Source organism: Agelaius tricolor, unplaced genomic scaffold (assembly GCF_023055355.1).
Source record: "Agelaius tricolor isolate 1412-34295 unplaced genomic scaffold, bAgeTri1.0.p SCAF_41, whole genome shotgun sequence".
NCBI lineage: Eukaryota > Metazoa > Chordata > Aves > Passeriformes > Icteridae > Agelaius > Agelaius tricolor.
Genome location: NW_027269301.1, coordinates 1,299,429 through 1,326,437, shown reverse-complemented (window position 1 = coordinate 1,326,437; position 27,009 = coordinate 1,299,429). Strand labels below are relative to the sequence as shown.

At 48.9% G+C, this 27,009-nt stretch overlaps 1 protein-coding gene across 8 annotated transcripts in view; it reads left to right on the top strand.

Annotated features, from left to right (window-relative positions):
• Positions 1-27,009, top strand: part of UNC5D (unc-5 netrin receptor D) — a 113,677-nt gene that overhangs the window by 70,650 nt on the left and 16,018 nt on the right. For 7 of the 8 annotated variants that reach the window (XM_071454818.1, XM_071454813.1, XM_071454817.1 and 4 more), the window contains exons 6-12: positions 878-1,045; positions 2,078-2,242; positions 14,225-14,410; positions 16,871-17,248; positions 20,349-20,433; positions 23,475-23,643; positions 24,959-25,186. In XM_071454818.1, the coding sequence (XP_071310919.1) occupies positions 878-1,045; positions 2,078-2,242; positions 14,225-14,410; positions 16,871-17,248; positions 20,349-20,433; positions 23,475-23,643; positions 24,959-25,186 (1,379 nt within the window). The remainder of the gene's footprint in view (positions 1-877; positions 1,046-2,077; positions 2,243-14,224; positions 14,411-16,870; positions 17,249-20,348; positions 20,434-23,474; positions 23,644-24,958; positions 25,187-27,009) is intronic. The other variant, XM_071454819.1, reaches the window with a different exon arrangement.

The following is a 27,009-nucleotide window of genomic DNA, read 5'->3' as shown; positions in this document are numbered from 1 at the left end:
TTTAGTGAAATGGTACGCTCTATCTCACCCCTCTAAAATGTTTATTCCAAGACTGTGTTCCTCCCCTGAACATCATGGATCTCATTGGCCCAAGGCTTATTCTGCACCCACTTTGAATCTCCCTGTTAAGCTGTGAGGGGGAGACCACAAACACTTTCTTGGCTCTTATTTATCTTCATCTTTTCTTTCTAACAGAAATGGGTGGATTGTGGTGTTACATGTTAGTTAAATGGTATGCTCTGTCTCATCCCTCTAAAATGTTTTTTCCAAGCCCATGATCCTCCCCTGAAAATCATGGATCTGTAATGCCCTTGGCCCAAGGCTTATTCTGCACCCACTTTGAATCTCCCTGTTAGGCTGTGCGAGGGACACCAGACTCCCTCTTGGAGCTTTTCTCCTTAGGCTCTCCCTCTTCCCCCCTTCTCCCTCAGAAACCACGCTGCTCCTAGGGGTGGGACCCCCGTCAATAATTAGCACCCTCATCTAATTAGCACCTTCAGAAGCCGTGTGGAGTCTCCTTGCCTGCCTGCTGCTACCTGCCGACATCCAGCTTAGGGGACCCCCAAATGAATGCTGCACCCAGCCAAGCCCTTCCCGCTGGGATGGGTTTGGGTTTGGTTCTGGGGGGCTCTGGCACAGCCCCCCAGCCCCTAAGACCCCTCCACGTTGGTGTTTTAATCAGAACCCTCAGAAGTTGTGTGGAGTCTCCTTGCCTGCCTGCTGCTACCACTGGGGACTCCCTGGGGACTCCCCAAAGGAACTGCTGCACCCAGCCAAGCCCTTCATGCTGGGGTGGGTTTGGGTTTGGGTTTGGTCCTGGGGGGCTCTGGCACAGCCCCGCAGCCCCTCAGCCCCCTGTCCCGCTGGTGTTTTGCAGTGAACGGGGGCTGGTCCTCGTGGACGGAGTGGTCCAGCTGCAACGCGCGCTGCGGCCGGGGCTGGCAGAAACGCTCGCGCACCTGCACCAACCCCGCGCCCCTCAACGGGGGAGCCTTCTGCGAGGGCATGTCCGTGCAGAAAATCACCTGCACCTCCCTCTGCCCCGGTGAGTCCCAGCCAGGGAGGGCTCTGGGGGCCTCAGTGTTCGGTGGGAAGGAGCAGCAGGGAGCTGGGAAAGGAGAGGGAAATGCGGCCCAGCCTGGTGTGGGTTTGGGTTTGGGTGTGGGTTTGGGTGTGGGTGCAGTGCCAGGCACCTGTGGGCACGCTGGATCTTACCCTGTGTTAGGAAAATGAATCCACAAACACCAGAGGCTCATGTCCAAAAAGGAGACAGAGGAGTCCTTTGACTTTATTCCAATCAAGACAGAGGCCATGGGGCATCCCCTGGGGTCTCTCAGATTTTTGGAGGATGCAGCCTCCCTTTTTATCCCAATTTCCAGCCACATTTCCCTTCTCTCTTTCCCCATTGGCTGAGGTACTTGAGAGGTTCAGACTTCCCAGCACACCTGATCCCAAAGATTCCCCTCTAATGTATAACCCTCCCTTTTCATTTTTAATTCTTACAGAATTTAGGGGTTTTTCCCCATTTCTGAGGTACTTGAGAGGTTCAGACTTCCCTGAACACCTGATCCCAAAGATTCCCCTCTAATGTATAACCCTCCCTTTAAATTTTTAATTCTTGCAGAATTTAGGGGTTTTTCTTCCCCATTAATGTCTAATTTCATTAATCAGCAAACCTAAAGTTTATTTGTAAAGGCAAATCTCTTTTTCCATTCATCAATCAGTGGAATCCTTCCCATTGTTTCTTTTCTCTCCCAGTGCTGGTTTTATCTCCCAGCAGACCCACAGCTTGTCTGGAAACACAAATCTGCTGTTCCTGCTCCTGGCACCCCCAAAACCCTGCCAGGACAGCTCGGGGAGAAAACAGGGATGTGGGTGGGGGTCTGGAGTTAGTGCAGAGATGGGGAGCTGATGTTAAGAACACCAGGAAGAGAAACACAGAGCTGAGAGCTTCGTGAAACGCACTATTTATCCCGCGAAAGTTTGCTTGGGAGCGCGTTAGACGTGGAATTACGGAGGGGGAGAGATGCAAGAAGCGCTGCTGCAGGAGCTGCTGACCGCGCTTTTCCCCGGGCAGTGGACGGCAGCTGGGAGGTGTGGAGCGAGTGGTCGGTGTGCAGCCCCGAGTGCGAGCACCTGCGCGTGCGGGAGTGCGCCGCGCCCGCGCCCCGCAACGGCGGCAAGCACTGCGAGGGCCTGAGCCAGGAGTCCGAGAACTGCACCGAGGGGCTCTGCATCCAAGGTGAGCTGCCACGGGGCTGGGCAGGGCCTGAGAGGGGGGCTGAAGGACGGGGAACCTCTTTGGGTGGGGATCCTGTGTCTGAGATACTCCCGTGGAAAGGGACGTGTAGTGGAATATTTAGCGATATTGTGGATATTGTGGGAATCTACAGAATCAGAGGGGTTTGGGAAAGCTGCAAAAGGCCTCAGAGGCAGCAGAACTGGGATTGGAGCTGAGCAGCAGCCATGAGATTGGGCAGCAGAAAAATTATTTAAACTGTAGAAAAGCGAGGACAAATAGAACAATGGTCTGTGTATTAATGCTTGTCTAGAATAACTCCCTAAGCTACAGAAAAGTTTATCTAGTGAGATATTAGGGAGTTCTAAGCTTAATAATGGAGCTCTGTGCATTGTGTTTGAAGGCTCACAAGCAGGGATTGTATTTGAAATAAGCAAGCATTGTTTAACCAAAGGTACCTGTGCTTATACTGGTTGGATGGAACTACTGTCAATGTGCTTTTGCTTTGTGGGATTGGTCAAAACACTTATAAAGTGAGTTGTAACATTGAGTTCTGTGTCTGCTGCCTGGGATGTGAGCTGGTGGCATCTTCCCATTGCCATAACCATGGAATGAGGCTGATGCTGGAAAATCAAACACCTCAAGGCACGTTCCCAGCAGTCCTGTCCTGTTTGTGATTTGTGCACAGCCCCCAGCTGGCAGCAGATGGGACCTGCCTGAGCTTGTCTGGCCCTTGGTGCTGAACCAAACAGCAGCAACTGTGGTGTTTCACCCCACAGACACTTTTGGCTGCTGGGTGTGTGGTGTTTCACCCCACAGACACTTTGGGCTGCTGGGTGTGTGGTGTTTGACCCACAGACACTTTGGGCTGCCTGGGTGTGTGGTGTTTCACCCCACAGACACTTTGGGCTGCCTGGGTGTGTGGTGTTTCACCCCACAGACACTTTGGGCTGCCTGGGTGCTGCAGCTGGGCCCTGCAGACAAGTCCAGGCCTGCAGGAGCTCTGGTGCTGCTGGGATGGAGCTTCCCCCCATAACAGGGGCTGCTCCTCAGGTTTCCCTCTGTGGAGAAGCTTTCAGGCCATGGTGAAGGAAAGGAGTCGGTTCTGAGGGAGGGTTTGGATCCAGAGCTTTATTCTGGCCCTCAGGCCTCTGAATGCAGCACCAGCTCCCACAGAACTCCCTGAGCCCGTGGCTGCTGCTCCTTTGAAGCCCGGGGAGAGGGGCAGGGAAGGGGCAGGGAGGCACCAAGCAGGGACAGGAGGGGAGGGACAAAGGGACAAAGGACACCTGGATGGCCCAGGGCCCCCCAGGGGTAGAGGGCATCCTTTGGATCTGCCCAGTCACTCAAGGCCCTTCTGGAATGCCAGGACTGACAGACAGTGCTGGGAGGGGAAGGAGAGGTGACTGACACACCTGGCAGGGAATTATCAGGGAGGGACCCGAGGTTCTGAGGTAAACCCTGAAATCACAGCACAACAGACGTGGTTTTCTGGTTTTCCATGCAGAGTTTGAAATCTTCCAGGTCTCTGGATTTGTGTTGCTCGTTCTCTGCCTGTGAATGATCAGGTGATGCTAAAATCCCAAATCCAGGGGGTTTGCAGGCTGGAACTCCCACCCCCATAACCAAACGTGCTCCTCAGCCTTTCCCTGCAAGCAAACGGGCAAAGCCCCCGGGATCGCTGTGGGTGCAGGCGCCGGCCAAGGTCGGAGTTTGTTCCTTTTGCTGCATTCAGCAGGAGCTAAACCCAGGCAGAGCTGCAGCTCCCTGGGAAAGGCTTTGCCCTTCACCAGTGTGAAAAACGCCCATCGCTTGTTTTATTGAAATTTTAAAAGTTTAATAGTAAAAAAATGGTTATAAAAATAATTATACAGTTAGAGTGATAATAATTTGGACAATTTGAATTAGGATAATATGAGACAATAAATACAAAGAGTTAAGGATGTCTGGGTACCTTTTTCTGGGCAAAATAAGCCTGGAAAAGGACCCACGTTAACAGAGGATTAATCCTTAAAAGCAACAGCCTGTTGCATATTCATACACCTCATCCATGATGCATAAATTCCATTCAAACACAGGATTCTGTCTGGGCAGTGTCAGCTTCTTCCTCTGAATCCTGACAGCGCCTTCGAGGTGGGAAGAAGTTCATTTCTCCTGATAAGAGGGCAATAAATTCTCTTTCTCTGAAAGATTCAGGTGTCCTGTGGCTGCTATCTCAGTGCGAGTCCTTTCTTTAAAAAAAGTATCCTACATAGCACATTTTCTATTTTAACAATTTTTTTATAACCTAAAACTATATTTAACACACTACTTAAGAGAATTAACACAGCATTACTTTCCAACACAACACATATAATATTCATTTGAATATTTACGAAAAGCCAATCGTAAAACACATGCATTTTTCACAGTCAGTGCATGGGAAGCATCTGGCACTGGGAAGCTGCTGCTGTCCCTCCCCAGCACGGGGAGCTGGGCAGGAATTTGTGAGTTTATCCCTGCCCTGAGCCCTCTCCTGTCCCTGTGCTGTCACCTTGTCAGGTGGAACAGCAGCCCCGGGAGCCATCAGGAGCGCCAGGGCTGGGAGATGTAAACAAGGATGTGTCTGTTTTGTGTAATGCTGTGTTTAACCAGCCCTCTGTCCTTGTTTCTATGGTTCTGCATTGCCTTTTCTCTTATAAACAAAATGAACTCGCTCTTTTTTTTTTTTTGCCCTGGGTTTTAATACTTTCCCAGTGGCAGAGAGCATCCTGTGTGTTTATTCAGGCTTCAGAGATAGCTTCAATCAGATTTTGCTGGGGTTTGGAAGGAGGGAACACTCAGCACTCTGGCTGTGGATCCCAGCACTTAAAATTCCCAGGGCTACAGAACAGCTCCAAGGTGTCCAAGGACAGAAATGTAATTTAATTTTTGTTTTTCCTTCCCTGTGCTTTAAGAAAGAATAACCAGAGAGGGTTTGGGAGCAGTGCCATTCACTCAGCTCTCAGGGACTGTGCTGATCCTGGGGTGTCTCTCTGTGACCGTGCTCACAGGGGTTTTTGGATGAGGGAAGAAATGAGAATCTGACTCCATGTTTCACAAGGCTGATTTATTATTTTATGATTTATATGATATTAAAACTATACTAAAGGAATAGAAGATAGGATTTCATCAGAAGGCTGGCTAAGAATAGAATAGCAAAGAATGATAACAAAGGTTTGTGGCTCGGCTCTCTGTCTGAGCCAGCTGGGCTGTGATTGGCCATTAATCAGAAACAACCACATGAGCCCAATCCCAGATGCACCTGTTGCATTCCACAGCGGCAGATAACCATTGTTTGCATTTTGTTCCTGAGGCCTCTCAGCTTCTCAGGAGGAGCAATCCAAAGGAAAGGCTTTTCCATAAAAGATGTGTGTGACAATGCAGGGATGCTCTGGCCCCAGACACTCCCAGCACCTCACAGGTGTCCAGCACGTTTGTTCTCCCAGTGTTTATTCCCTGCCAGGATTCCCAGTTGGATGCTTTGCCAGCCTGGATTTCTCTCTTTCCTGCAGAGGTGAAAGCTTTCTCTCTGCTTAATAAAAGAGAGGATTTTTATTTTTTTGAGAGCTTTTTGTTTCACTTTTATCTGTTTGCTTTAAAGCTATTTCTCCCGACTTCAAAACCTATTGATTTCTTCTCCCAGTGCCCAAAACCAAAACAAACAAGTAGGGCCACAGGGACTGACCTGCAAACATGTTTTTACTAATGCACCCCCAATAATCACAGCACAATCACAAATCATTTTGTTTTCCATTTCCCCAGCGGCGCTGCTGCTGTTGCCAGGAGGCTCCTGGATGCAGGAATCTCCATTTCCATGGGAAATGTTTTTCCCTTTGCAGTTTGGTGCAGGCAGCCCCTGCCAGCAGCAGGGAAGGGTTTCCTCCACTGCAAACCCTCCAGTCTCACCCTCCTCTCTGGGTCTTTTTGTGCCTCATTTTCCTGCAAAGGCAAAGCCAACCTCGGGCAGGAAAATAAAAACCTCGTCCAAAAAAAAAGGCAAAGCCAAAATCCAACAATCTTCTGGGTTAAGTGTTTCTAAACTGAGCATCCTCACAAATATTAAAATGAAGAGAAGGAGCCTCATAATCCGCCCGAGTCTCCCAATTTTAGGGATTACTTTGGCAGGTTTTAGGTCATAAATGGTGGCTCAAGTGTTTGGCATGAGGGAGGCAGAGCAGGCTCAGTTTTGAGAGCTGCAGTCCCACAGAAAAATGGGGAAAATAGAAAAACCCCCTTATATCCCATATTTCCATCTGCTGGGGGCACATGGATGTGTGTGTTCATGCACACACAGAGAAATGCCGTTTTTGGGGGTGTTTGGTACAAAAATGTGAATAAACCGGGCATTTTTATAGCTTGTAACCAATTTAAGTGCCCATCACCAGCCTTTCCATGCACCAAACACACAAAGGAATCATTAATTCCGACCTGAGTTTCTTTGCCAATGATCCACTGCAAGGTATTGAACTTCCTTCTTGCTGAGGTGTAAATAAACAACAGCATCCAATAGAGCCAACAAATAACCTGAATTAACCAAGTGAGAAATTGCTGCAAAGGAACTTCCTGATAGGGATTTAAAGGGGGGGAAAAAAAAAAAAAAGAAAAAAAGAGAAGATGAAGAGAAAAACATGGACAGCATAAAATATTCATATTGTCAGCAAACGAGGAGAAAATGTTTCATTTATATAGAAGCAATATAGGAGATAGATATGCTCCATGTAAATTTATTAAGTGCAGCTTCCTCTCTTTCTCTCCCTCTCAGATAAAAAACCTCATGAATTAAAATCCCAAAGTTCTTTTTTTTTTTTTTTTTCTCTTGTAAATATGATTTCCCTCATCTCCTTTGCTGTTTGGGTTGTTTGTTCAGGAGCTAAGGAGGAGCCAAGGTTTTATGAGAGGCTTTAGCATCTGCAGGTTCAGTGAGCCAGGGGATCATCCTCAGCAATTCCTGTCTGACAGGGAGCCCTGGCTCAGGGCATGCTCAGCTCAGGATCGACCTCTGGAATTGGGAAAAAAAGGAATTTCTGCCGGAATTTGGGGTTCCTGGTGCAGTTCTGGTCCTGCTCAGCTCCCTCCTGTCTCACCTGGAGGGTGTTTCTGTGCCTGGCATCATCTCAGGGCTGCTCTGCCCTGCACCTGCAGCTCTGCCAACCCCAACAGGGCAGGAGAGCAGGGGGACAGGGGCCAGGAGGAGAGGGGACAGCCTTGAGCTGTGCCAGGGTGGGACATCAGCAGGAATTTCCTCATAGAAAGGGCCTTGAGCTGTGCCAGGATAGGACATCAGCAGGAATTTACCCCTGGAAAGGGCCTCAGGCTGTGCCAGGGTTGGACATCAGCAGGAATTTCCTCATAGAAAGGGCCTTGAGCTGTGCCAGGGTGAGACATCAGGAAGAATTTCCCTCTGGAAAAGGCCTTGAGCTGTGCCAGGATGGGACATCAGCAGGAATTTCCTCATGGAAAAGGCTGTAGGGCATTGCCAGGGTAGGACATCAGCAGGAATTTACCCCTGGAAAGGGCCTCAGGCTGTGCCAGGGTTGGACATCAGCAGGAATTTCCTCATAGAAAGGGCCTCAGGCTGTGCCAGGGTGGGACATCAGGAAGAATTTCCCTCTGGAAAAGGCCTTGAGCTGTGCCCGGATGGGACATCAGCAGGAATTTCCTCATGGAAAAGGCTGTAGGGCATTGCCAGGGACATCAGCAGGAATTTCCTCCTGGAAAAGGGCATTGCCAGGGTGGGACATCAGCAGGAATTTCCTCATAAAGAGGGCTGTGCCAGGGTGGGACATCAGGAAGAATTTACCCCTGGAAAGGGCCTTGAGCTGTGCCAGGGTTGGACATCAGCAGGAATTTACCCCTGGAAAGGGCTGTAGATAATTGCCAGGGACATCAGCAGGAATTTCCTCATAGAAAGGGCCTCAGGCTGTGCCAGGGTGGGACATCAGGAAGCATTTCCTCATGGAAAAGGCTGTAGGGCATTGCCAGGGTGGGACATCAGCAGGAATTTACCCCTGGAAAGGGCCTTGAGCTGTGCCAGGGTGGGACACCAGCAGGAATTTTACCTTCCTCCTTGTCTTACCCGCTGAATGAACCTCGGCAGGGCAGAGAAAGAATTTTATAGATAAGGAGCAATAAACAACCTTGAGAGCGAGAACAGAAGAGCTCTGACTCCTTCTTTGCCTGCCGGGCTGGGAAAAGAGACTTGAACACATCCCGGGGTCCCTGTGAGCAGCAGAGGTCCCAGGAAGGCAGGGACACAGAGCTCACGGAGCAGGAGCTGCTCCAGGATGCAAAATCAGAGCCAGGGATGAAGCTCCTTGAGGCACAGCCTGTTCCACTGAAGGATCTCTTCCCCAAGGCCCTGACTCGTGATCCTTGTGCTCCAAGAGTGAGGAGAAGGGCTTGGGGCTGTGGGAGGGATGGGAAGAACCTGGGAAGAACCTCTGGGGTCTCCTGCCCATCTCCCAGCCCTGCCCTCCGTGCTGGAGCAGGGGAGGTGGGCCCTGCACGGCTCTGCTTGGAAATGAGATAATTTAATCAATTACCTCTCCTAATGCACTAAACCAAATGTTTCACTTTCTGCTCCTGCACATCTTAAATTATCTTCAGGTGCTTTATGAAACTTAATCATAGTTAATAGAAACTTCATTACCATCAAATGCGCTTTCAATAAATGTTGTGTAACAGTGGCAGGAGGTGGAGTGAAAAATGGGCTGCAATTACCACAAACATGGATCCTGGAGCAGAAAGGGATAAAATTTGTGGTGCCTGCCAGGGTCCCTCCCACCCCCAGGCCTGGAGGATGCAGCTCATTAAGGAATAATTGGTGGACTATAAATGTTTGCTTTTCTGGTTTGTTTGGTTGCTTTCCACTTTGTTCCCTTCTGGGAAAAAAGGAAAAACAGAACCTCACCCTGCTCCCCCAGATTTCCCATGCCTTCCTTCCTTCCTTAATTTCTAATTTTCCATGGAAGGAATTCTCCAAAAGAAAAGATCAGAAGGTAAAGAGGTAAAAATTACTTAAAAAAAAACCCCAAAACAACAACAACAACAAACCAGTGGCTGTTTCTAAAGAAACACCAAAATCCCAAAAGAAAGGCTCCTTTCTCATGGAGCTGCGTTCCATGGGAATAATTCCAGGAATACTGAGCCACTCTGGGTTTGCCCTTTTAGCATAAAGCTGCTTAAAACCCCACTAAACCCTGAGGAGGATCCTCTGAGCTCTGTTCCCCTGAGCTTTGAGAGGCTTTTCCTGGCACTGGGGCAGCGCTGGGAACGCAGCAACCACCAGCTCATTCCAGGGAAGGGCCCTCAGGAGGCTTCAATCATCAAATTTATAGACCAGGCTCCAATTCAAGCCCTGGAGATATTTCAGAGTCAATGAAAAGAGAATTCTTCTCCTCAGAAAGATTTTGCTTGAGTCCAACTGCTCCCATTTTTTTTGGATTTTGTGCCCTCCCTCTCGTTTTTAACCCATGCACAACCATGTAAAAGCGGGAAAGGGGAATTGCCTGACATGGGAATGGATGGGGAGGGAGATGCTGAACTCCCTGAGGGGATTTGGAGGCAGAAATGGCAATTCCAGAGCACCTGAGGAGCGGGCAGGAGATCAGCTCTGGGATCCTCCCCCTGGGGCTGGAAGCTTTTCCTGCCAGGATATTTCTGCCTCTCTCAGACTCGATCATTTATCATCCCAGCAGGGCAGGAGGGATAGGATAATCCCCATTTTCAGCACTTTCCTTTTTGAAAGCAGTGATCCAAAGGGAAGAGTTGGAGATGCTTTGTGGTGCAAAACCCAGGAGCTCTCCCTGGGAAGGGAAACACCCCAATTGTTCCTGGAGATCCATCCCCTCCCTCCTCCTGCCTCACTCATTGCTCTAATTACCCACAGAAATTAACTCAACAATAGCAACTCGTAATTAATTCCCTGTAACAACAAAGCAACTTGGGAATAGGAAATTGGAAGAAATAGAAATGTAATTATTGCCTGCACTTCCCTTTCTGCACCTGGTGCTGGGGAACAAAACAGGGCTGGGGGAGAGGGGCTTTGGATTGGGTTTTGTGTGGTTTTGGTCCCATCTGAGACATTTCCAGTTTGCCTTTGTGGCCCCTTTTTCTTTGCTTCTTCTGTCTGGCCTGTCTCCTTCTTACATTGCCAGCCAGTTTCTCACTCTCTGCAATCCCTAACTGAGCTTGAAATTCTCTTTACAGCATTTTTAAGGAGGGATCTCAAGGGAAAAAAATGTTTCAGGGAAAAAAAACCCCAAACATTTCTCTTTTAGTGATTGAGTTGGTGGAACCATGTGGCAATGGAATTGTTCTAGGAAGCTGAATTTTGTAACCTCACAAGTTTGTTCAGTGTGGTTTCCTGGCCTGCCACAGAAGGTGGAATCCTCCCCAAAGCTGATGTTTCCATGCAAATATTGTGATTTTTCTTTTTCCTTCCCAGCAGCTTGTAAACGTGTTAAAAGCAGAACCATTTTTCATTTGCAGATTACTCAAAAATACGGCAGAAATTTTGCAGGAGTATTTTCTTGCAAAGTAGGAAAATACTCTTGCAGGAAGTGTTTTCTTTCAGTATTCCTTCTGGTTAAGTGGTTCTGCTAAAACTGATACCCAAACATCTCTTTTGGGTTGAGTGGGTGCTGGAATCTCATGGTTGGGCTGGTTGGGATCAGTTGGAAGGTGGAGATGAGAGGGACATTTTCTGTCAAGGGTGTTTGAACCAAATCTTTGATTTTACTTTTGATTGGATCCCTAACTGAGCTTAAAATTCTCTTTACAGCCTGTTTAAGGAGGGATCTCATGGGGAAAAAAAAAAAAGGGAAAAAAATGTTTCAGGGAAAAAAACCCCAAACATTTCTCTTTTAGTGATTGAGTTGGTGGAACCATGTGGCAATGGAATTGTTCTAGGAAGCTGAATTTTGTAACCTTACAAGTTTGCTCAGTGTTGGTTTCCTGGCCTGCCACAGAAGGTGGATTCCTCCCCAAAGCTGATGTTTCCATGCAAATATTGTGATTTTTCTTTTTCCTTCCCAGCAACTTGTAAACATGTTAAAAGCAGAACCATTTTTCATTTGTGGATTACTCGAAAATACAGCAGGAATTTTGCAGGAGTATTTTCTTGCAAAGTAGGAAAATACTCTTGCAGGAAGTGTTTTCTTTCAGTATTTCTTCTGGTTAAGTGGTTCTGGTAAAACTGATACCCAAACATCTCTTTTTGGGTTGAGTGGGTGCTGGAATCTCATGGCTGGGCTGGTTGGGATCAGTTGGAGGGTGGAGATGAGGGGGACGTTTTCTGTCAAGGGTGTTTAAACCAAATCTTTGATTTTACTTTTGATTGGATCCCTAACTGAGCTTTAAATTCTCTTTACAGCATTTTTAAGGAGGGATCTCATGGGGAAAAAAAAAGGGAAATAAATGTTTCAGGGAAAAAAACCCCAAACATTTCTCTTTTAGTGATTGAGTTGGTGGAACCATGTGGCAATGGAATTGTTCTAGGAATCTGAATTTTGTAACCTTACAAGTTTGCTCAGTGTTGGTTTCCTGGCCTGCCACAGAAGGTGGAATCCTCCCCAAAGCTGATGTTTCCATGCAAATATTGTGATTTTTCTTTTTCCTTCCCAGCAGCTTGTAAACATGTTAAAAGCAGAACCATTTTTCATTTGCAGATTACTCGAAAATACAGCAGAAATTTTGCAGTATTTTCTTGGTTGAGTGATTCTGGTAAAACTGATATCCAGGTGTCTCTTTTGGGTTGAGTGGGTGCTGGAATCTCATGGCTGGGCTGACTGGGACCAGTTGGAGAGTGGGGATGGGGGGGATGTTTTCTGCCGAGGATGTTTGAACCAAACCTTTGATTTTACTTTGGATTGGAGTGCCCAGCTGAAATTCAGTCCCTGAAATTCAGGGTTTAGGGACTGGTGCTGCCATTTCCCTGCTGGATATCCCTTCCCAGGACATCCAGCTGGGGCTGGTGGCACTTTTCAGACACTTCTTTTTTGTCAGGAAGTGTTGAGCCAAGGAAATGCTGCCCAGAGGTGCTGGTTCCTTTCATCTCAACACTCTGAAGTTTCACGTTCGTTTTCAAAACTCAGCTAAAATGAAATTATCTGACTTTCAGCAGAAAAGCACAACAGAAGCCTCCTCCCAAGCAGTAATTAAGTAATTTCTGTAATTGGCTGTTTATTAAACGCTGATTTTTAACTTTGCACCCTATTTCTGTGCAGTGCAGTTCATTCACTGACACTCTGGAGCACTCTGGATTTCCCAGTTAGCTTTCGTTGCTCTCGTTGGCCATGAACAAATCCAGTTTCTGTTCCTGGGGCTCTGCTGTGGAGGAGAAGCCCCCAGCAGGACCCAGACCCTGCCCAGGGTGGGCTCTGAGCTTCCTGCCCTCACCCTGGAGCTGGGAATTCAGGGAACCTCCCAAGGACCCTCCTAGGGGATGTGCCAAGAGATTTAATTCCATGGTGCACAGATCCCAGCAGATGGAGGAGAATGGGATGGGATATTTCAGTTATGGATTATTGCAGGATTCATTTGGGGTCATTCTGTCACAGCAGTCAATTCCTTCTCCCCAAACCCAAACAGGCTCTCCAGGTTGGGGTTATCCACATCCAAACCCAAACAGGCTCTCCAGGCTGGGGTGATCCACACGCAAACCCAAACAGGCTCTCCAGGTTGGGGTGAGCCATCCCCAAACCCAAACAGGCTCTCCAGGCTGGGCTGAGCCATCCCCAAACCCAAACAGGCTCTCCAGGTTGGGGTGATCCACATCCAAACCCAAACAGGCTCTCCAGACTGGGGTGAGCCATCCCCAGACCCAAACAGGCTCTCCAGTTTGGGGTGAGCCATCCCCAAACCCAAACAGGCTCTCCAGTTTGGGGTGAGCCATCCCAAACCCAAACAGGCTCTCCAGGTTGGGGTGATCCACACCCAAACCCAAACAGGCTCTCCAGTTTGGGGTGAGCCATCCCAAACCCAAACAGGCTCTCCAGGTTGGGGTGAGCCATCCCCAAACCCAAACAGGCTCTCCAGGTTGGGGTGAGCCATCCCCAAACCCAAACAGGCTCTCCAGGTTGAGGTGAGCCATTCCCAAACCCAAACAGGCTCTCCAGGTTGGGGTGATCCACATGCAAACCCAAACAGGCTCTCCAGGCTGGGGTGAGCCATCCCAAACCCAAACAGGCTCTCCAGGCTGGGGTGAGCCATCCCCAAACCCAAACAGGCTCTCCAGGCTGGGGTGATCCACATCCAAACCCAAACAGGCTCTCCAGGCTGGGGTGAGCCATCCCCAAACCCAAACAGGCTCTCCAGGCTGGGGTGAGCCATCGGGGATTCCGCTCACCCTCTCAGCCCTTGTTATCCAGTGCTGCCCCTGCTTCTGTGCCCAGCTCCAACTTGGTCCCCCGTGTCCCCCGTGTCCCCCCTGTCCCCCCATGTTCCCCTATCCCCCCATGTCCCCATGTCCCTGACACAGCTCTTGTCCCTCCATGTCCCCGATATCGCTCACATCTCCCATGTCCCCACATGTCCCCATGTCCTGTGTCCCTGTCCCTGACACAGCTCTTGTCCCCCCACATCCCCCATGTCCTCACATCCGTGTCCCCTATGTCCCCCCATGTCCCCTGTCCCTGACACAGCTCTTGTCCCCCCACATCCCCCATGTCCCCCATGTCCCCATGTCCCCATGTCCCTGTGTCCGACACAGTTCTTGTCCCTCTGTGTCCCCTGATATCCCTCACATCTCCCATGTCCCCACATGTCCCCACATGTCCCCCCATGTTCCCTGTCCCTGACACAGCTCTTGTCCCACTACATCCCCCACATCCCCCCTGTCCTGACACAGCTCTTGTCCCCCACATCCCCCCTGTCCTGACACAGCTCTTGTCCCCCACATCCCCCCTGTCCTGACACAGCTCTTGTCCCCCACATCCCCCTGTGGCTGACCCTGTCTCTCCGCAGACGTGGAGCGCGGCGCGGACGTGGCGCTGTACTCGGGGCTGGCGGCGGCGGTGCTGGCGGTGGCCGTGCTGGCGCTGGGGGTGACCCTGTACCGGCGCAGTCAGAGTGAGTACGGCGTGGATGTCATTGATTCCTCTGCACTCACGGGAGGCTTCCAGACTTTTAATTTTAAAACAGTCAGACAAGGTTAGTGCGGCGATTTCCTTTCTTCTCTGCAGGGCTCCCGCTGCTCGGGCTCGCCTGCGTTTGGGGAGGGGGTTTGATGGAGTCAGGGCATCACCAAGGCTCTGCATCGTGTGGCAGATGCCAAACACATCCCCCCTCTCTCCTGAGAGCGAGATAAAGCAGTTTGACTGCAGTGGTACCCAGTGGAAAACGGCCCTGTTAACTTCTGATCCACTCTGGCGGTGTGGAAGGAGGATGGGATCACCGGGGTGCAGGAGCTGGGATGAGCACAGGGATCTGGAATTGTCCCACAAACACAGGATCCTCCTTGGCCACACTCCAGATGCTCTAGAAATGCTGTCCAGCATCCAAAATCCCCAGCTCCTCCACTGATTTAGGAAAAGCTCAAATTAAAGCAAAGCAACCAAATCAGAGCAGCTCCTCCACTGCTCAGGCTCGCCTGTGTTTGGGGAGGGGGTTTGGGGGACAGGGACAGGGATCTGGAATTGGCTCTGCTCTGTCCCACAAACACAGGATCCTCCTTGGCCATGCTCCAGATGCTCTAGAAATGCTGTCCAGCATCCAAAATCTCCATGTCCCTTCCAAAATCCCCAGCTCCTCCACTGATTTAGGGAAAGCTCAAATTAAAGCCAAGCAACCAAATCAGAGCAAGCCCGGGCAGCACAGCTGGAGCTCCTCCTGTTCTCAGTTACAGAGTTTTCCTTCACTCCAATAAAAGGAATTATTCTTTTCCTGATAATCCGAGACCCCCAGCTGGAAGTGTTTTGTAACCTGCTGTAACACAGGCACTGAGGGAAATCAATTTGTGTAAAACTGGACCCCTGAAGATCTAGAAAACACCACCAGTGCCATAAAATATGGACAAAACCTTTGCTAAAAGCAGTGCTCAGGTTTCCAGGAATGTTATTCCCTCAGAACAGGAAGGTGGGGAGGGAGAGGAGCGGGGATGGAAGCAGGATGTTTATTGATTCTGTGCTGCCATTCTACCTCAGACCTGCCTGATTGTGGGTGGGTGGGAGCGTGGGCAGGCTGTGAAAGTGTCCCCATGTCTCTGTTCTCTCTTCAGAAAAGGGAAATATGTTGCAGAGTTTGTTTGGGGGGGTTTTGTGGGGTTGTTTTTACAGTTTCTTTATTTCCTGGAGACGTTCCTCACCAAGCATGACTTGCAAGAAATTGGCAAAAGGGCTTGGCAGACAAGGACGTTTGAAGGAAGTTCATTCATCCATTTCTAAATCCAAACCTTTAATTAGGGCTGTGTAAATCTCAATGACTGTCTCAAACAAGAACATTTTCCTTTGTGGTTCAGTCTGAGTCTTGTTTTGAGTCTGGGGAATTGTTTGCTTGGCTTAATGCTTAAAACCTTTCATTCTGGAGGCTCTGAAAATACCCAACCAAACAACCAAAGAAAAAGACCCCACCATAAAACCAAGCAGCCAGAGGACTCAGGCCCTAAAACCATGCACTTTTCATTTTTCAGAGCATTTTCTGAGGTAAAACACCTCAAAATGAATAACTGTGGTGTCTTTCCCTGTATCACTCTTGTCCCCCCTCCCTTTCAGCCCAGTTTCCCTCAGGCACGAAGCTGTGGGTTTGTGTAGAAGGTCTGCAGGAAGACGTTGTCACCCAGTGGGGATTAATGTAAGGAAAGAAAACAACAAGAGAGGCAAGGGGCAAACACAACGACTGAATCCAAACCAAAGGAGGCTCCTGCTTGGGTTATTCCTGCACTCTGGAGCTGCCTGAGGCCTGGCAAACACCAAGTGTCGGATCTGGGACCAGTTCTGCTCTCTGACGTGGCCTGGTGTTTTGGGAGGAACTGGGCCAAGATCTGACACTTCATGTTTGCAAAATCCAACAGGGATTTGGGGCTCTGAGAGCTCAGGGAGGGTTGCTGAGGTGTCTCCTTGTCGGGAAAATGAATCCACAAACACCAGAGGTTTGTGTCCAAAAAGGAGACAGAGGAGTCCTTTGACTTTATTCCAATAAAGGCAGAGGCCATGGGGCATCCCCTGGGGTCTCTCAGATTTTTAGAGGATGCAGCCTCCCTTTTTATCCTAATTTCCAGCCACATTTCCCTTCTTTCTTTCCCCATTTCTGAGGTACTTGAGAGGTTCAGACTTCCCAGAACACCTGATCCCAAAGATTTCCCTCTAATGTAAAACCATCTAATGTAAAAATTTAAAATTAATTTCCCTCTAATGTAAAATTAAAATTAATTTTTAATTCTTATAGAATTTAGGGTTTTTTCCCCATTGTTTCCTTCACCTTTCAATGTCTAAATTCATTTACCAGCAAACCTAAACTTTATTTGTAAAAGCAAATCTCTTTTTCCATTCATCAATCAGTGGAATCCTTCCCATCGTTTCTTTTCTCTCCCAGCGCTGGTTTTATCCACCAGCTGGTTTGGAAACACAAACCCCCCATTCCTCTCACCCTCCCTCCCTGCTGCTATCCCCACAGGTAACTCCCTGCTCCTCAACTCGTCCCTGCAGCCCGAGCTGACGGTCAGCAGGACCTACAGCGGCCCCATCTGCCTGCAGGACCCCCTGGACAAGGAGCTGATGACCGAGTCCTCCCTGTTCAACCCCCTGGCCGACATCAAGGTCAAGGTGCAGAGTTCCTTCATGGTGTCCCTGGGTGTCACCGAGCGGGCCGAGTTCCACGGCAAGGCCCACCCCGGCACCTTCCCGCACGGCAGCCCCAGGCCCTTTGGGACCCTCCAGGCCAGGAACAAGGCCATGTTCATCCAGAACCTGGCCTCCATCTCCAGCAGCAGCGAGCTGAGGAGCACGGCCCTGTTTGGGCACCTGGGGGGCCGCTTGGTGGTCCCCAACACGGGTGAGTGGTTATTGGAATATTACCAATATTGTGGAAATGGGACACGTGGATGGGAGCTTGTCTGAACCTTGGTGCTGAACCAAACAGCAACACTGGGGTGTTTCACCCCACAGACACTTTGGGCTGCCTGGGTGTGTGGTGTTTCGCCCCACAGACACTTTGGGCTGCCTGGGTGTGTGGTGTTTCACCCCACAGACACTTTGGGCTGCCTGGGTGTGTGATGTTTCACCCCACAGACACTTTGGGCTGCCTGGGTGTGTGGTGTTTCACCCCACAGACACTTTGGGCTGCCTGGGTGTGTGGTGTTTCACCCCACAGACACTTTGGGCTGCCTGGGTGCTGCAGCTGGGCCCTGCAGACAAGTCCAGGCCTGCAGGAGCTCTGGTGCTGCTGGGATGGAGCTTCCCCCCATACCAGGGGCTGCTCCTCAGGTTTCCCTCTGTGGAGAAGCTTTCAGGCCATGGTGAAGGAAAGGAGTCGGTTCTGAGGGAGGGTTTGGATCCAGAGCTTTATTCTGGCCCTCAGGCCTCTGAATGCAGCACCAGCTCCCACAGAACTCCCTGAGCCCGTGGCTGCTGCTCCTTTGAACCCCGGGGAGAGGGGCAGGGAAGGGGCAGGGAGGCACCAAGCAGGGACAGGAGGGGAGGGACAAAGGGACAAAGGACACCTGGATGGCCCAGGGCCCCCCAGGGGTAGAGGGCATCCTTTGGATCTGCCCAATCACTCGAGGCCCTTCTGGAATGCCAGGACTGACAGACAGTGCTGGGAGGGGAAGGAGAGGTGACTGACACACCTGGCAGGGAATTATCAAGGGAGGCACCCAAGGTTCTGAAGCAAACCCTGACATCACACTGCAACAGGTGGCTCCTTGCTCGTCAAAGCACGTAGAGGAATTTGAGCTTAGGCTGCCTGATTTTGTGTTTTATAACTAAATTTTTAAAAAATTAAAATTTAAAATTTTTCTCCAGGAAAGAAGAAGTAGGGGCCCCGCTAATGCAAATTTTGGAAGTAGGGCACGTTGCCCACACAGGACACGAGTGATCAGAGGGAAGCCTGGGCTGAGGACTGAAGAGGCATTATGCCTATTTGAACTGTTTTAAATTACTGCCTCTCTTGATATCTTCAGCATGAAAGTCACATTAATCAAAGCTGAGCCTTGCTTGGATGCTGCTCCAGAGCAGAGGCTCCCCGGGAAGGGTCGGTGCTGGATCTTACGTAAGGGGCTCCTCACGCTCCAGCAGCACCTCCAGCCCCACGGGGAGACACAGGGACAGCAGCCAGGCCTGGGGACAGCCCCACTGCCCCTCCTGCCTGCCCCTTTCCCCCTTTCTTGGAGCAAAAATCTCCCAGATGCCCAAAGCAGGGCCCCTGGCCCTGGCTGGGGGCTGGGATGCTCCCTCTTCTTTGTGGCTCCCTCTGCTCTGTGTGCTTTTTGACTTTTGTGACCTTTGTGGGACGCGTTTCAGACCTGCAGGGTGGTTTGTTTGTTGTGGAATGAGCGGAGCAGCAGATCAGAGCTTTGCAGGTTCGCAGCCCTGCAGCTGCACCCCAGGGCTGTGCTTGCATCACCCCAAATCCCAGCCCTTAGCCCGGGTATTTTCTCTCCCCAAAAGGCAGCAGAAAAAGGCCAGATACTGCCAGCTAGGTGTTATCATCCTTCAACTCCAATGATATTTATCCACTTTAAATTCAGCTCTGTTTTCGTTTGAGCAGTGGCTCCAGGATTATCTGCTGCTCTCTGGTTGAACTGGATGATTTAGAGCTTTATCCTTCATGTCCCACAAAACGGGTGCTTTAAAGGTTACCATAAAAAACGTGGCTTGTGTTTAGAGAGGATTGATAACAGTGACAGCCCAGGCATGCACAACATGGGGAATGTTTTCATTTCTCCACAGACTGGTTTTGTGCTGAGGAAGGAACATTGCAGAGGCACAAAGTTAAGGCATGAATTAAGAATTCCCTCATACTGTATATTTAGCTACTTTATGTAATGATAGTCCCATCAATTAGATTATTAAAATATGTATTTGGTCCACTTGAAATTTATGTAATTCTTGCTGCCTTTATGTAAGATCAGCTGTGCCAAGCAGTTGTAAATTCCAGTGTGATCGAGTCGGTGCCTCCACCAGGGCTCTGCATCGTGTGGCAGATGCCAAACACATCCCCCCTCTCTCCTGAGAGTGAGATAAAGCAGTTTAACTGCAGTGGTACCCAGTGGAAAATGGCCCTGTTAACTTCTGATCCACCCTGGTGGTGTGGAAGGAGGATGGGATCACCGGGGTGCAGGAGCTGGGATGGGTGGGGACAGGCACCTGGAATTGGCTCTGCTCTGTCCCACAAACACAGGATCCTCCTTGGCCATGCTCCAGATGCTCTAGAAATGCTGTCCAGCATCCAAAATCCCCATGTCCTTTCCAAAATCCCCAGCTCCGACACTGATATAGGAAAAGCTCAAATTAAAGCAAAGCAACCAAATCAGAGCAGCTCCCACTGCTCAGGCTCGCCTGCATTTGGGGAGGGGGTTTGATGGAGTCAGGGCATCACCAAGGCTCTGTGTTGTGTGGCAGGTGCCAAACACATCCCCTCACTCTCCTGAGATGCCAAACACGTCCCCCCTCTCTCCTGAGATGCCAAACACATCCCCCCTCACTCTCCTGAGATGCCAAACACGTCCCCCCTCACTCTCCTGAGAGTGAGATAAAGCAGTTTAACTGCAGTGGTCCCCAGTGGAAAACTGCCCTGTTAACTTCTGATCCACCCTGGTGGTGTGGAAGGAGGATGTGACTTGGGAGCAGGAGCTGGGATGTGTGGGGACAAAAGGATGATCCCCCTCTCCATGGGGAGATTCCTCGGGATCCCACAATGATCAAGTCTTATTTCAGAAAGGAAAGAGCCTCCAAGAGGCTTTTTTTTTGGGAAATAAGATGTCTTTTCCTTTGATGGGGAAGCAACAGCTTTGTTTCCTTGGACAGTTTACATTCCTTTCATCTGGTGAGGTTGCCACGAGAAGCAGGAATGCAGAGGAACATTCCGGTGGTGCTCCCCGTCCCTGGCAACCCTGCCCTTCCCAAGGGTCACTCCTGCCCTTGCTCTTTTCCAGGGGTCAGTCTGTTGATTCCACACGGGGCTATTCCAGAGGAGAGCTCCTGGGAAATCTACCTGGCCATCACTCAGAAGGAGTCCAGGTGAGAGATTTGGGATCATGGCTCTGCAGGAGCCACTCCTGGGGTCCCCACCCTGCTGTGACCCTGAGAGGGACACACAAATGCCCTTGGAGTGCTGCTCCTGTGGAACCCTTGGAATTCCTATGCCTGCTGCTCCTCTCCCTGCTCAGGAGGAGCTCAGCACCTCGGGCTCTGGGGGTGCTTTGATTTTATGGTTTTTTTAAGCCTGAAAATCCTACAGACACTTGGAAGCACCGAGGCTTCAGCAGAATTGATTATTGTGGCACTTGAGAGAGGGAAAAAAGGAATTGACCTTCTTTTTTACCTTGTTGTGGCTTTTTTTCCTCCCCTGCAGTCTCCCTCTCACCAACACTTGTACACACAGACTGAGGGGAGGCTTGGAACATTCCAGCCTCTCTTTAGCAGGAATGGTGATGGAAAGGGCATTTTCTGGGCACCCACAGCTACAGCTCCATGTCAGGGCACTGGAATGGGGTATCCAATTCACCTTGGGCTTTTCCCCTTTTTATATCCTGGTTTTATTCCTGTATCTTTATATTTTTTTATCTTAGTCGAGGTCCTTTCCCTAATTTTTACCTTTTTACCTCTTTTTTTCTCCTCCCCTGCAGTCTCCCTCTCACCAACACTTGTACACACAGACTGAGGGGAGGCTTGGAACATTCCAGCCTCTCTTTAGCAGGAATGGTGATGGAAAGGGCATTTTCTGGGCACCCACAGCTACAGCTCCATGTCAGGGCACTGGAATGGGGTACCCAATTCACCTTGGGCTTTCCCCCTTTTTATATTCTGGTTTTATTCCTGTATCTTTATATTTTTTTATCTTGGTCGAGGTCCTCTCCCTAATTTTTGCCTTGGTTTCCCTAATTTTTACCTTTTTACCTCTTTTTTTCTCCTCCCCTGCAGTCTCCCTCTCACCAACACTTGTACACACAGACTGAGGGGAGGCTTGGAACATTCCTGCATCTCTTTAGCAGGAGTGGTGATGGAAAAAAGGGCATTTTCTGGGCACCCACAGCTACAGCTCCATGTCAGGGCACTGGAATGGGATACCCAATTCACCTTGGGCTTTTCCCACTTTTTATATCCTGGTTTCATTCTTGTATCTTCTATTTTTTATCTTGGTCGAGGTCCTTTCCCTAATTTTTACCTTGGTTCAGGTTCCTCCTCTCATGTTTTATCTTGGAAACACCATTTGCTTTCGTTTGAAGAGGGAGCTGCACGCCCAGTGATTTAGAACCCAAATGGATTAAAATACAACCAAACAGCAACAAAACCAGCGGGGCAAGAGGTTTCAATTGCTGGTTCAGTGTCCAAGGGATTCTCCTCCACTCTGGCATCGCTCCTGCCTGGGGATTTATTCCAAGAGAGACGGAAAACACGTTGGTGTGGGGGTGGCTCCAGTTTGCTGGAGTGAGAGAGAAGAAAAGCAGATTACACATCTCTGGAAGGCAGCAGGCAGAGGATGCAGCCATTAACGGAGCCCAGGTGAATCCCTGGAGCTCAGGTGGGATCTCCCCTGCCTGTCCCAGAGCCACAGCCACGGCTGCACCTGGCCCAGCCCTAGTTCCAATCACAGCCCTGTCCCCGAGTCTGTAAAAGTCACTGAGCTCCCTCCTCCTGCAGAATACAAATGGGTTTTCAAGGCAGGGAGATCACACTCAATCTGGAAGAATTTATGAGCCTGTGTTTTTTCAGCTATAATTTGTTTTATCTTCGCTCCTGTGAAAATATTGTTGATGGCAGCGTTTGAAGGCAGAGCACGGTGGGGACGGGACCAGCTGGTGCTCGGAGCTGGGCTGGCTGGCACAGAGCAATTCCAGTGCTGGATTTGGGTTAAACAAATTGAAATGTGCTTTAAATACCAGAGTCCTAAACTGACCGGCCGCTGATTGGAGTTAGATGGGGTCTAATGGGTTTGTTTCATCTCCAGCTGCTGCTTCCACGTGAAATGAGCAGAAATGAGCAGCAGTGTGGGAACCCAGGACATTCCTCTGGCTGCCCTGGAGGACTCCAGACCCTGGCAGGGGCTCAGAGACCTTAGCACAGAGTCAAAACCACCTGTGCCTTTGATCTTAGCCCATGGAAAAAAACAATTCCCAACTTTGTGCGAAGAGTTACAAGCCACAAGAGTTTGAGTAGAATGACAGTGAATTTATCACAGGGTGAAAAAGTAGAATTTTGGAGATGTAGAATGGGAGTTCAAGAGGCAAGATGGAGGGATCTGGATGTGTCCATTTTTCTCCTTCTTCTTGTCCTACATCTTCTGCTGTGATGGTGGCACTTTGAGATTGGTTTAGAGACAGACTGTCTAACGTAGGTGAAAGGTGTCACAGACACATTTTATGAAAAATCCTTTCCTTAAGATTTTTTTCTCCTGAGAAGCTGAGAGGCCTCAGGAACAAAATGTAACCAATGGTTATCTGCTGCTGTGGAATGCAACAGGTGCATCTGGGATTAGTCTCATGCAGTTATTTCTAATTAATGGCCAATCACAGTCAGCTGGCTCAGACTCTCTGTCCAAGCCACAAACCTTTATTTTTATTCCTTTTCTATTCTTAGCTAGCCTTCTGATATTCTTTTAGTATAGTTTTAATATAATATATGTCATAAAATAATAAATCAAGCCTTCTGGACTATGGAGTCAGATCCTCATCTCTTCCCTCATCCTAAGACCCCTGCGAACGCCAGCACATGATAGGTATTGGGAAATTATTGTAAATAAAGCACAGGTAGTTGTTAGTATAAAAAGCCAACACCACTCCAAGGGCAGGGACTGTGCCACAACCCAGCCTGCTGGACAGAGCTCAGCAGGTCAGAGAAAGAATGGAATAGATGAGAGAAAATAAACAACCCTGAGAATGAGAGCCAATGAATTCTCTCTTCTTCTTCAGCTGTTGGGCTGGGAAAAAAAGATTTTCTAGCACATCTTGGGGTCATCCTGACCACAGAGACCCTGATACAGATGAGGGAGGTGCTTGGATTTGAACTCTTTTCAGTGAATTCTCACTCCTGACAGCCACTCTTGTCTTTGCTGCCCCAAGCCTGGAGCCGGAGGGCCCCGAGGTGCTGCTGGGCCCTGAGGTGAGCTGCGGGCCCCCCGATCTGGCCGTGAGCACCCCCTGCGCCCTGAGCATCCCGCACTGCGCCCACGCCGACCCCCAGCACTGGAGCATCCACCTCAAAAGGAGGACCCAGCAGGGCAAGTGGGAGGTAAGCCCAGCCCCAGGCTGTGCCCAGTTGTTGTCACATTGGGGTCATTTCTCCCAAATCACATTGGGGTCACCATTGTTGTCACTATAGTGCAAGAATTTTATTGCCATTACGTTGCAAGGGTTCCAGATTGCCAGAGTTTTGCACCTCCTTGATGTTTCTCATAGGCAGCTCCTCCAGGCACTGACTCTGCCTTGTCCTCACAGCAGCCAATTGGCTCCAGTTCCCCTCAACCAACCAATCCACTCCTTTATAACACTCTTCTCATTGGCTACAGCTGCAGTCTGTTAACGTCAGGCCTGCTCCTAATCCTTAATAATTGGCTCAGCTGCAACTCTTGAGGGGATAAGATTACATTCTATACTTCCTTTATTTACTTATATTTGATCCCCCTACCCCTGATGTGGAAATGGAGTTAAGCCTTGGTTGTGCAGAGGTTCTGGTGGGGATAGACACAGAGGAGAAACAATTGCAGTGAAAAAGATTTTGTGTTCTGTGAAGAAACAGCAAAATTGGGTTTGGGTGTTTTACATGAAGATGTGCGGAAGTTTATGGCTACAAAGCCCAGCTATGGATGCCATGGCTGCAGCCTGTCCTTCTGTCCTGTCCCTCTCTGAGCCCCTGCCTGGGGTTTGCTGTGCTTTAAGCCATTCCCAGTCCCATTTTCCTGATTCAGATTTACTGGGTTTTGCTGTGCTTTAAGCCATTCCCAGTCCCATTTTCCTAATTCAGATTTACTCAGAGCTTGGGCAGCTCCAGCAGTGCTGGCCTCAGACAGCCTGGGTCACTGAGGAGAGGGACAGATGGACAGAGGGTCACAGGACACACAGACAGAGGGACACAGGGCAGGGCTGAGCAGCAGAGGCAGAGCAGAGGCAGTTTTTGAGGAAGGGAAACGTGCCTGTAATGGATGTTCTGGAAGGAAGTCAAAGCCCAGCCATTGTTCAAGGTTTGCTTATTGACTTTAACATTCAAGGTAATTTTTTAACTTGACACTGGGGGGAAAAATTAGCCAGAAAGTCAAGAGCACTTGAAAAAAGCTGCTAAAATTGCTTAGGCATCATCATTATTATTGTATGTACACAGCGAGCTCTGTGCTAGGCATGGCCATAAATCCTCCTGCTGACTCAGGGCTAAATTGGGAATATTTACTCAGGGAAGCAGTCCCCCTTCTCCCCTTCCCCCAGAGTGGCTCCCAGCAACCCTCTGCATTCCAGTTGAATAAAAATAAAGAATTAATGCCATGACTCCTATTGTCGAGGCCTATTGATTCCACTTCGCTTTATTCTCTTTAAACCTGAATTTCATTTTGCAGGAAGTGATGTCTGTGGAAGAGGAAACTACTTCTTGCTACTGCCTGTTGGATCCTTATGCCTGTCACATTCTCTTAAACAGCTTTGGAACTTATGCCCTAATTGGGGAACCCATCTCAGACTGCGCCGTTCGACAGCTGAAAGTCGCCGTTTTTGGCTGCCTGTCTTGCAATTCTCTGGATTACAATCTGAGGGTTTATTGTGTGGATAACACCCCTTGTGCATTCCAGGTAAATGCCTTCACTTTGCTCCTCTGGGCTTGCTTGGTTTTCCCATTAAACCCTTTTACTCCTTTTATCCCCAACCTTAACCCAATGGGAATATTGGATTTTTTTAAGCACTTGCTGCACCATTTGAATAAATCCCTTAAATTCCCTGCAGTTGTGGATTTACACTGAGAGCTCTAGGGCGGCCAAACTCTCTTGTTTGCTCTCTCATTTTTTGCCACATTCTCAGCTAGCCAAACAACTCACCCAGCCCTGGTTTACAAAAATTCAATTATCCTGCATTTCCCCTTAGGGGAAAAAAAAAAAGCCAAATCCCCACATGGCACTTGGGATCAGAATTATTTTCCTGCACCATGTTCCAGGACACAACAGTGACATTCTCTGGCTTTTGGTAAACTCAGGAGCTCAAAATATGGGGAATTTCAGAGGGTTTTGGATAAAATACAGGGAGCTACAGAGGTTTTTGGATAAAATATGGGGAATTTCAGAGGTTTTTGGATAAAATGCTGTTCTTTGGGGAACTGAAATGCAAACAGTTGTGAGATGGAATTTGCCATAAAATATGGCAAATTACAGAGGTTTTTGGATAAAATATGGTAAATTACAGAGTTTTTTTTTTTATAAAATGCTGTTCTTTGGGGAACTGAAATGCAAACAGTTGTGAGATGGAATTTTTTCCCTTCCTCTTGCTGTGGCACAGGAATGGGAACAGGGCTGTGAGTGGAGCTGCTGTCTCTGTGCTGCTAATAAAAGCCAAGGCACCAAAAGGATTGTTAGAGGCTCACAATGGCTGCCTAATTATCCTCTTTATAACACTTAGACAATTAGTGGGTACCGGTGTCTTCCTGATGAGTCTGGAGGAAATGATCAGAAGAATAATTACCAGTTCTCTGCCTTGCCAGGAGTGAGCAGGGTGTGTGTGGATAGTGAGACAGTCCTGAATTCATGGAGTGATGCAGCCCTAAAAGCAAGGCAATACCAGGAATACAGGAATTACAGAATTATCAGGAATATCAGAATTGCAGAGGTTTTTACATAAAATATGGGGAATTACAGAGGTATTTGGATAAAATATGGCAAATTTCAGAGGGTTTTGGATAAAATATGGGGAATTTAATTTTTGGATGAAACATGGGAAATTACAGAGGTTTTTTGGATAAAATATGGGAAATTACAGAAGTTTTTGGATAAAATATGGAAATTACAGAGGTTTTTGGATAAAATATGGGGAATTGCATTTTTGGATAAAATATGGGGAAATTCAGAGGTTTTTGGAAGAAATGCAGGGAGTCTCAGGGGTTTTTGGATAAAATATGGCAAATTACAGAGGTTTTTGGATAAAATATCAGAGTCAGGGTTGCCAAGTGGTGTTTGGCAGTTAATCCTGCACAGTGCAGGTTTATGTATGAGACAAAGCTCCCTTGATTTTGACTTTTTCCCTGGCTGAAAACTCTCCTTGCTCCTCCAGCAGCTGCCTTGGGGCTTTGGGTAGTTCTGAGTGTGCTGGGAAACTCCTGGCTCTCAAAACTGGAGAGACCCAGATCCTTTGTGTTTTGCCCCAAATGCTGCTGCTGTGGGAGGAGCCCCACATCTGTTACTGAAGGCAGAGCAGCACTCACACAACATTCACAACCATCCAACATTCTCCAGGAATTTTGAGAACGGTTAAGAAATAATTTGCTCCCTCTGTGGCTGGAAACCAAAAAACTGAAACCTCCCAGTATTCTTTCTTTGGATGAACCCAACCACTTGACTTGGTTTGGAAAGCCAGGGGTCTGCTAAGGAAGGCAGGAGCCTCCCCTGAAATGGAGAATGCAAACCCCCTC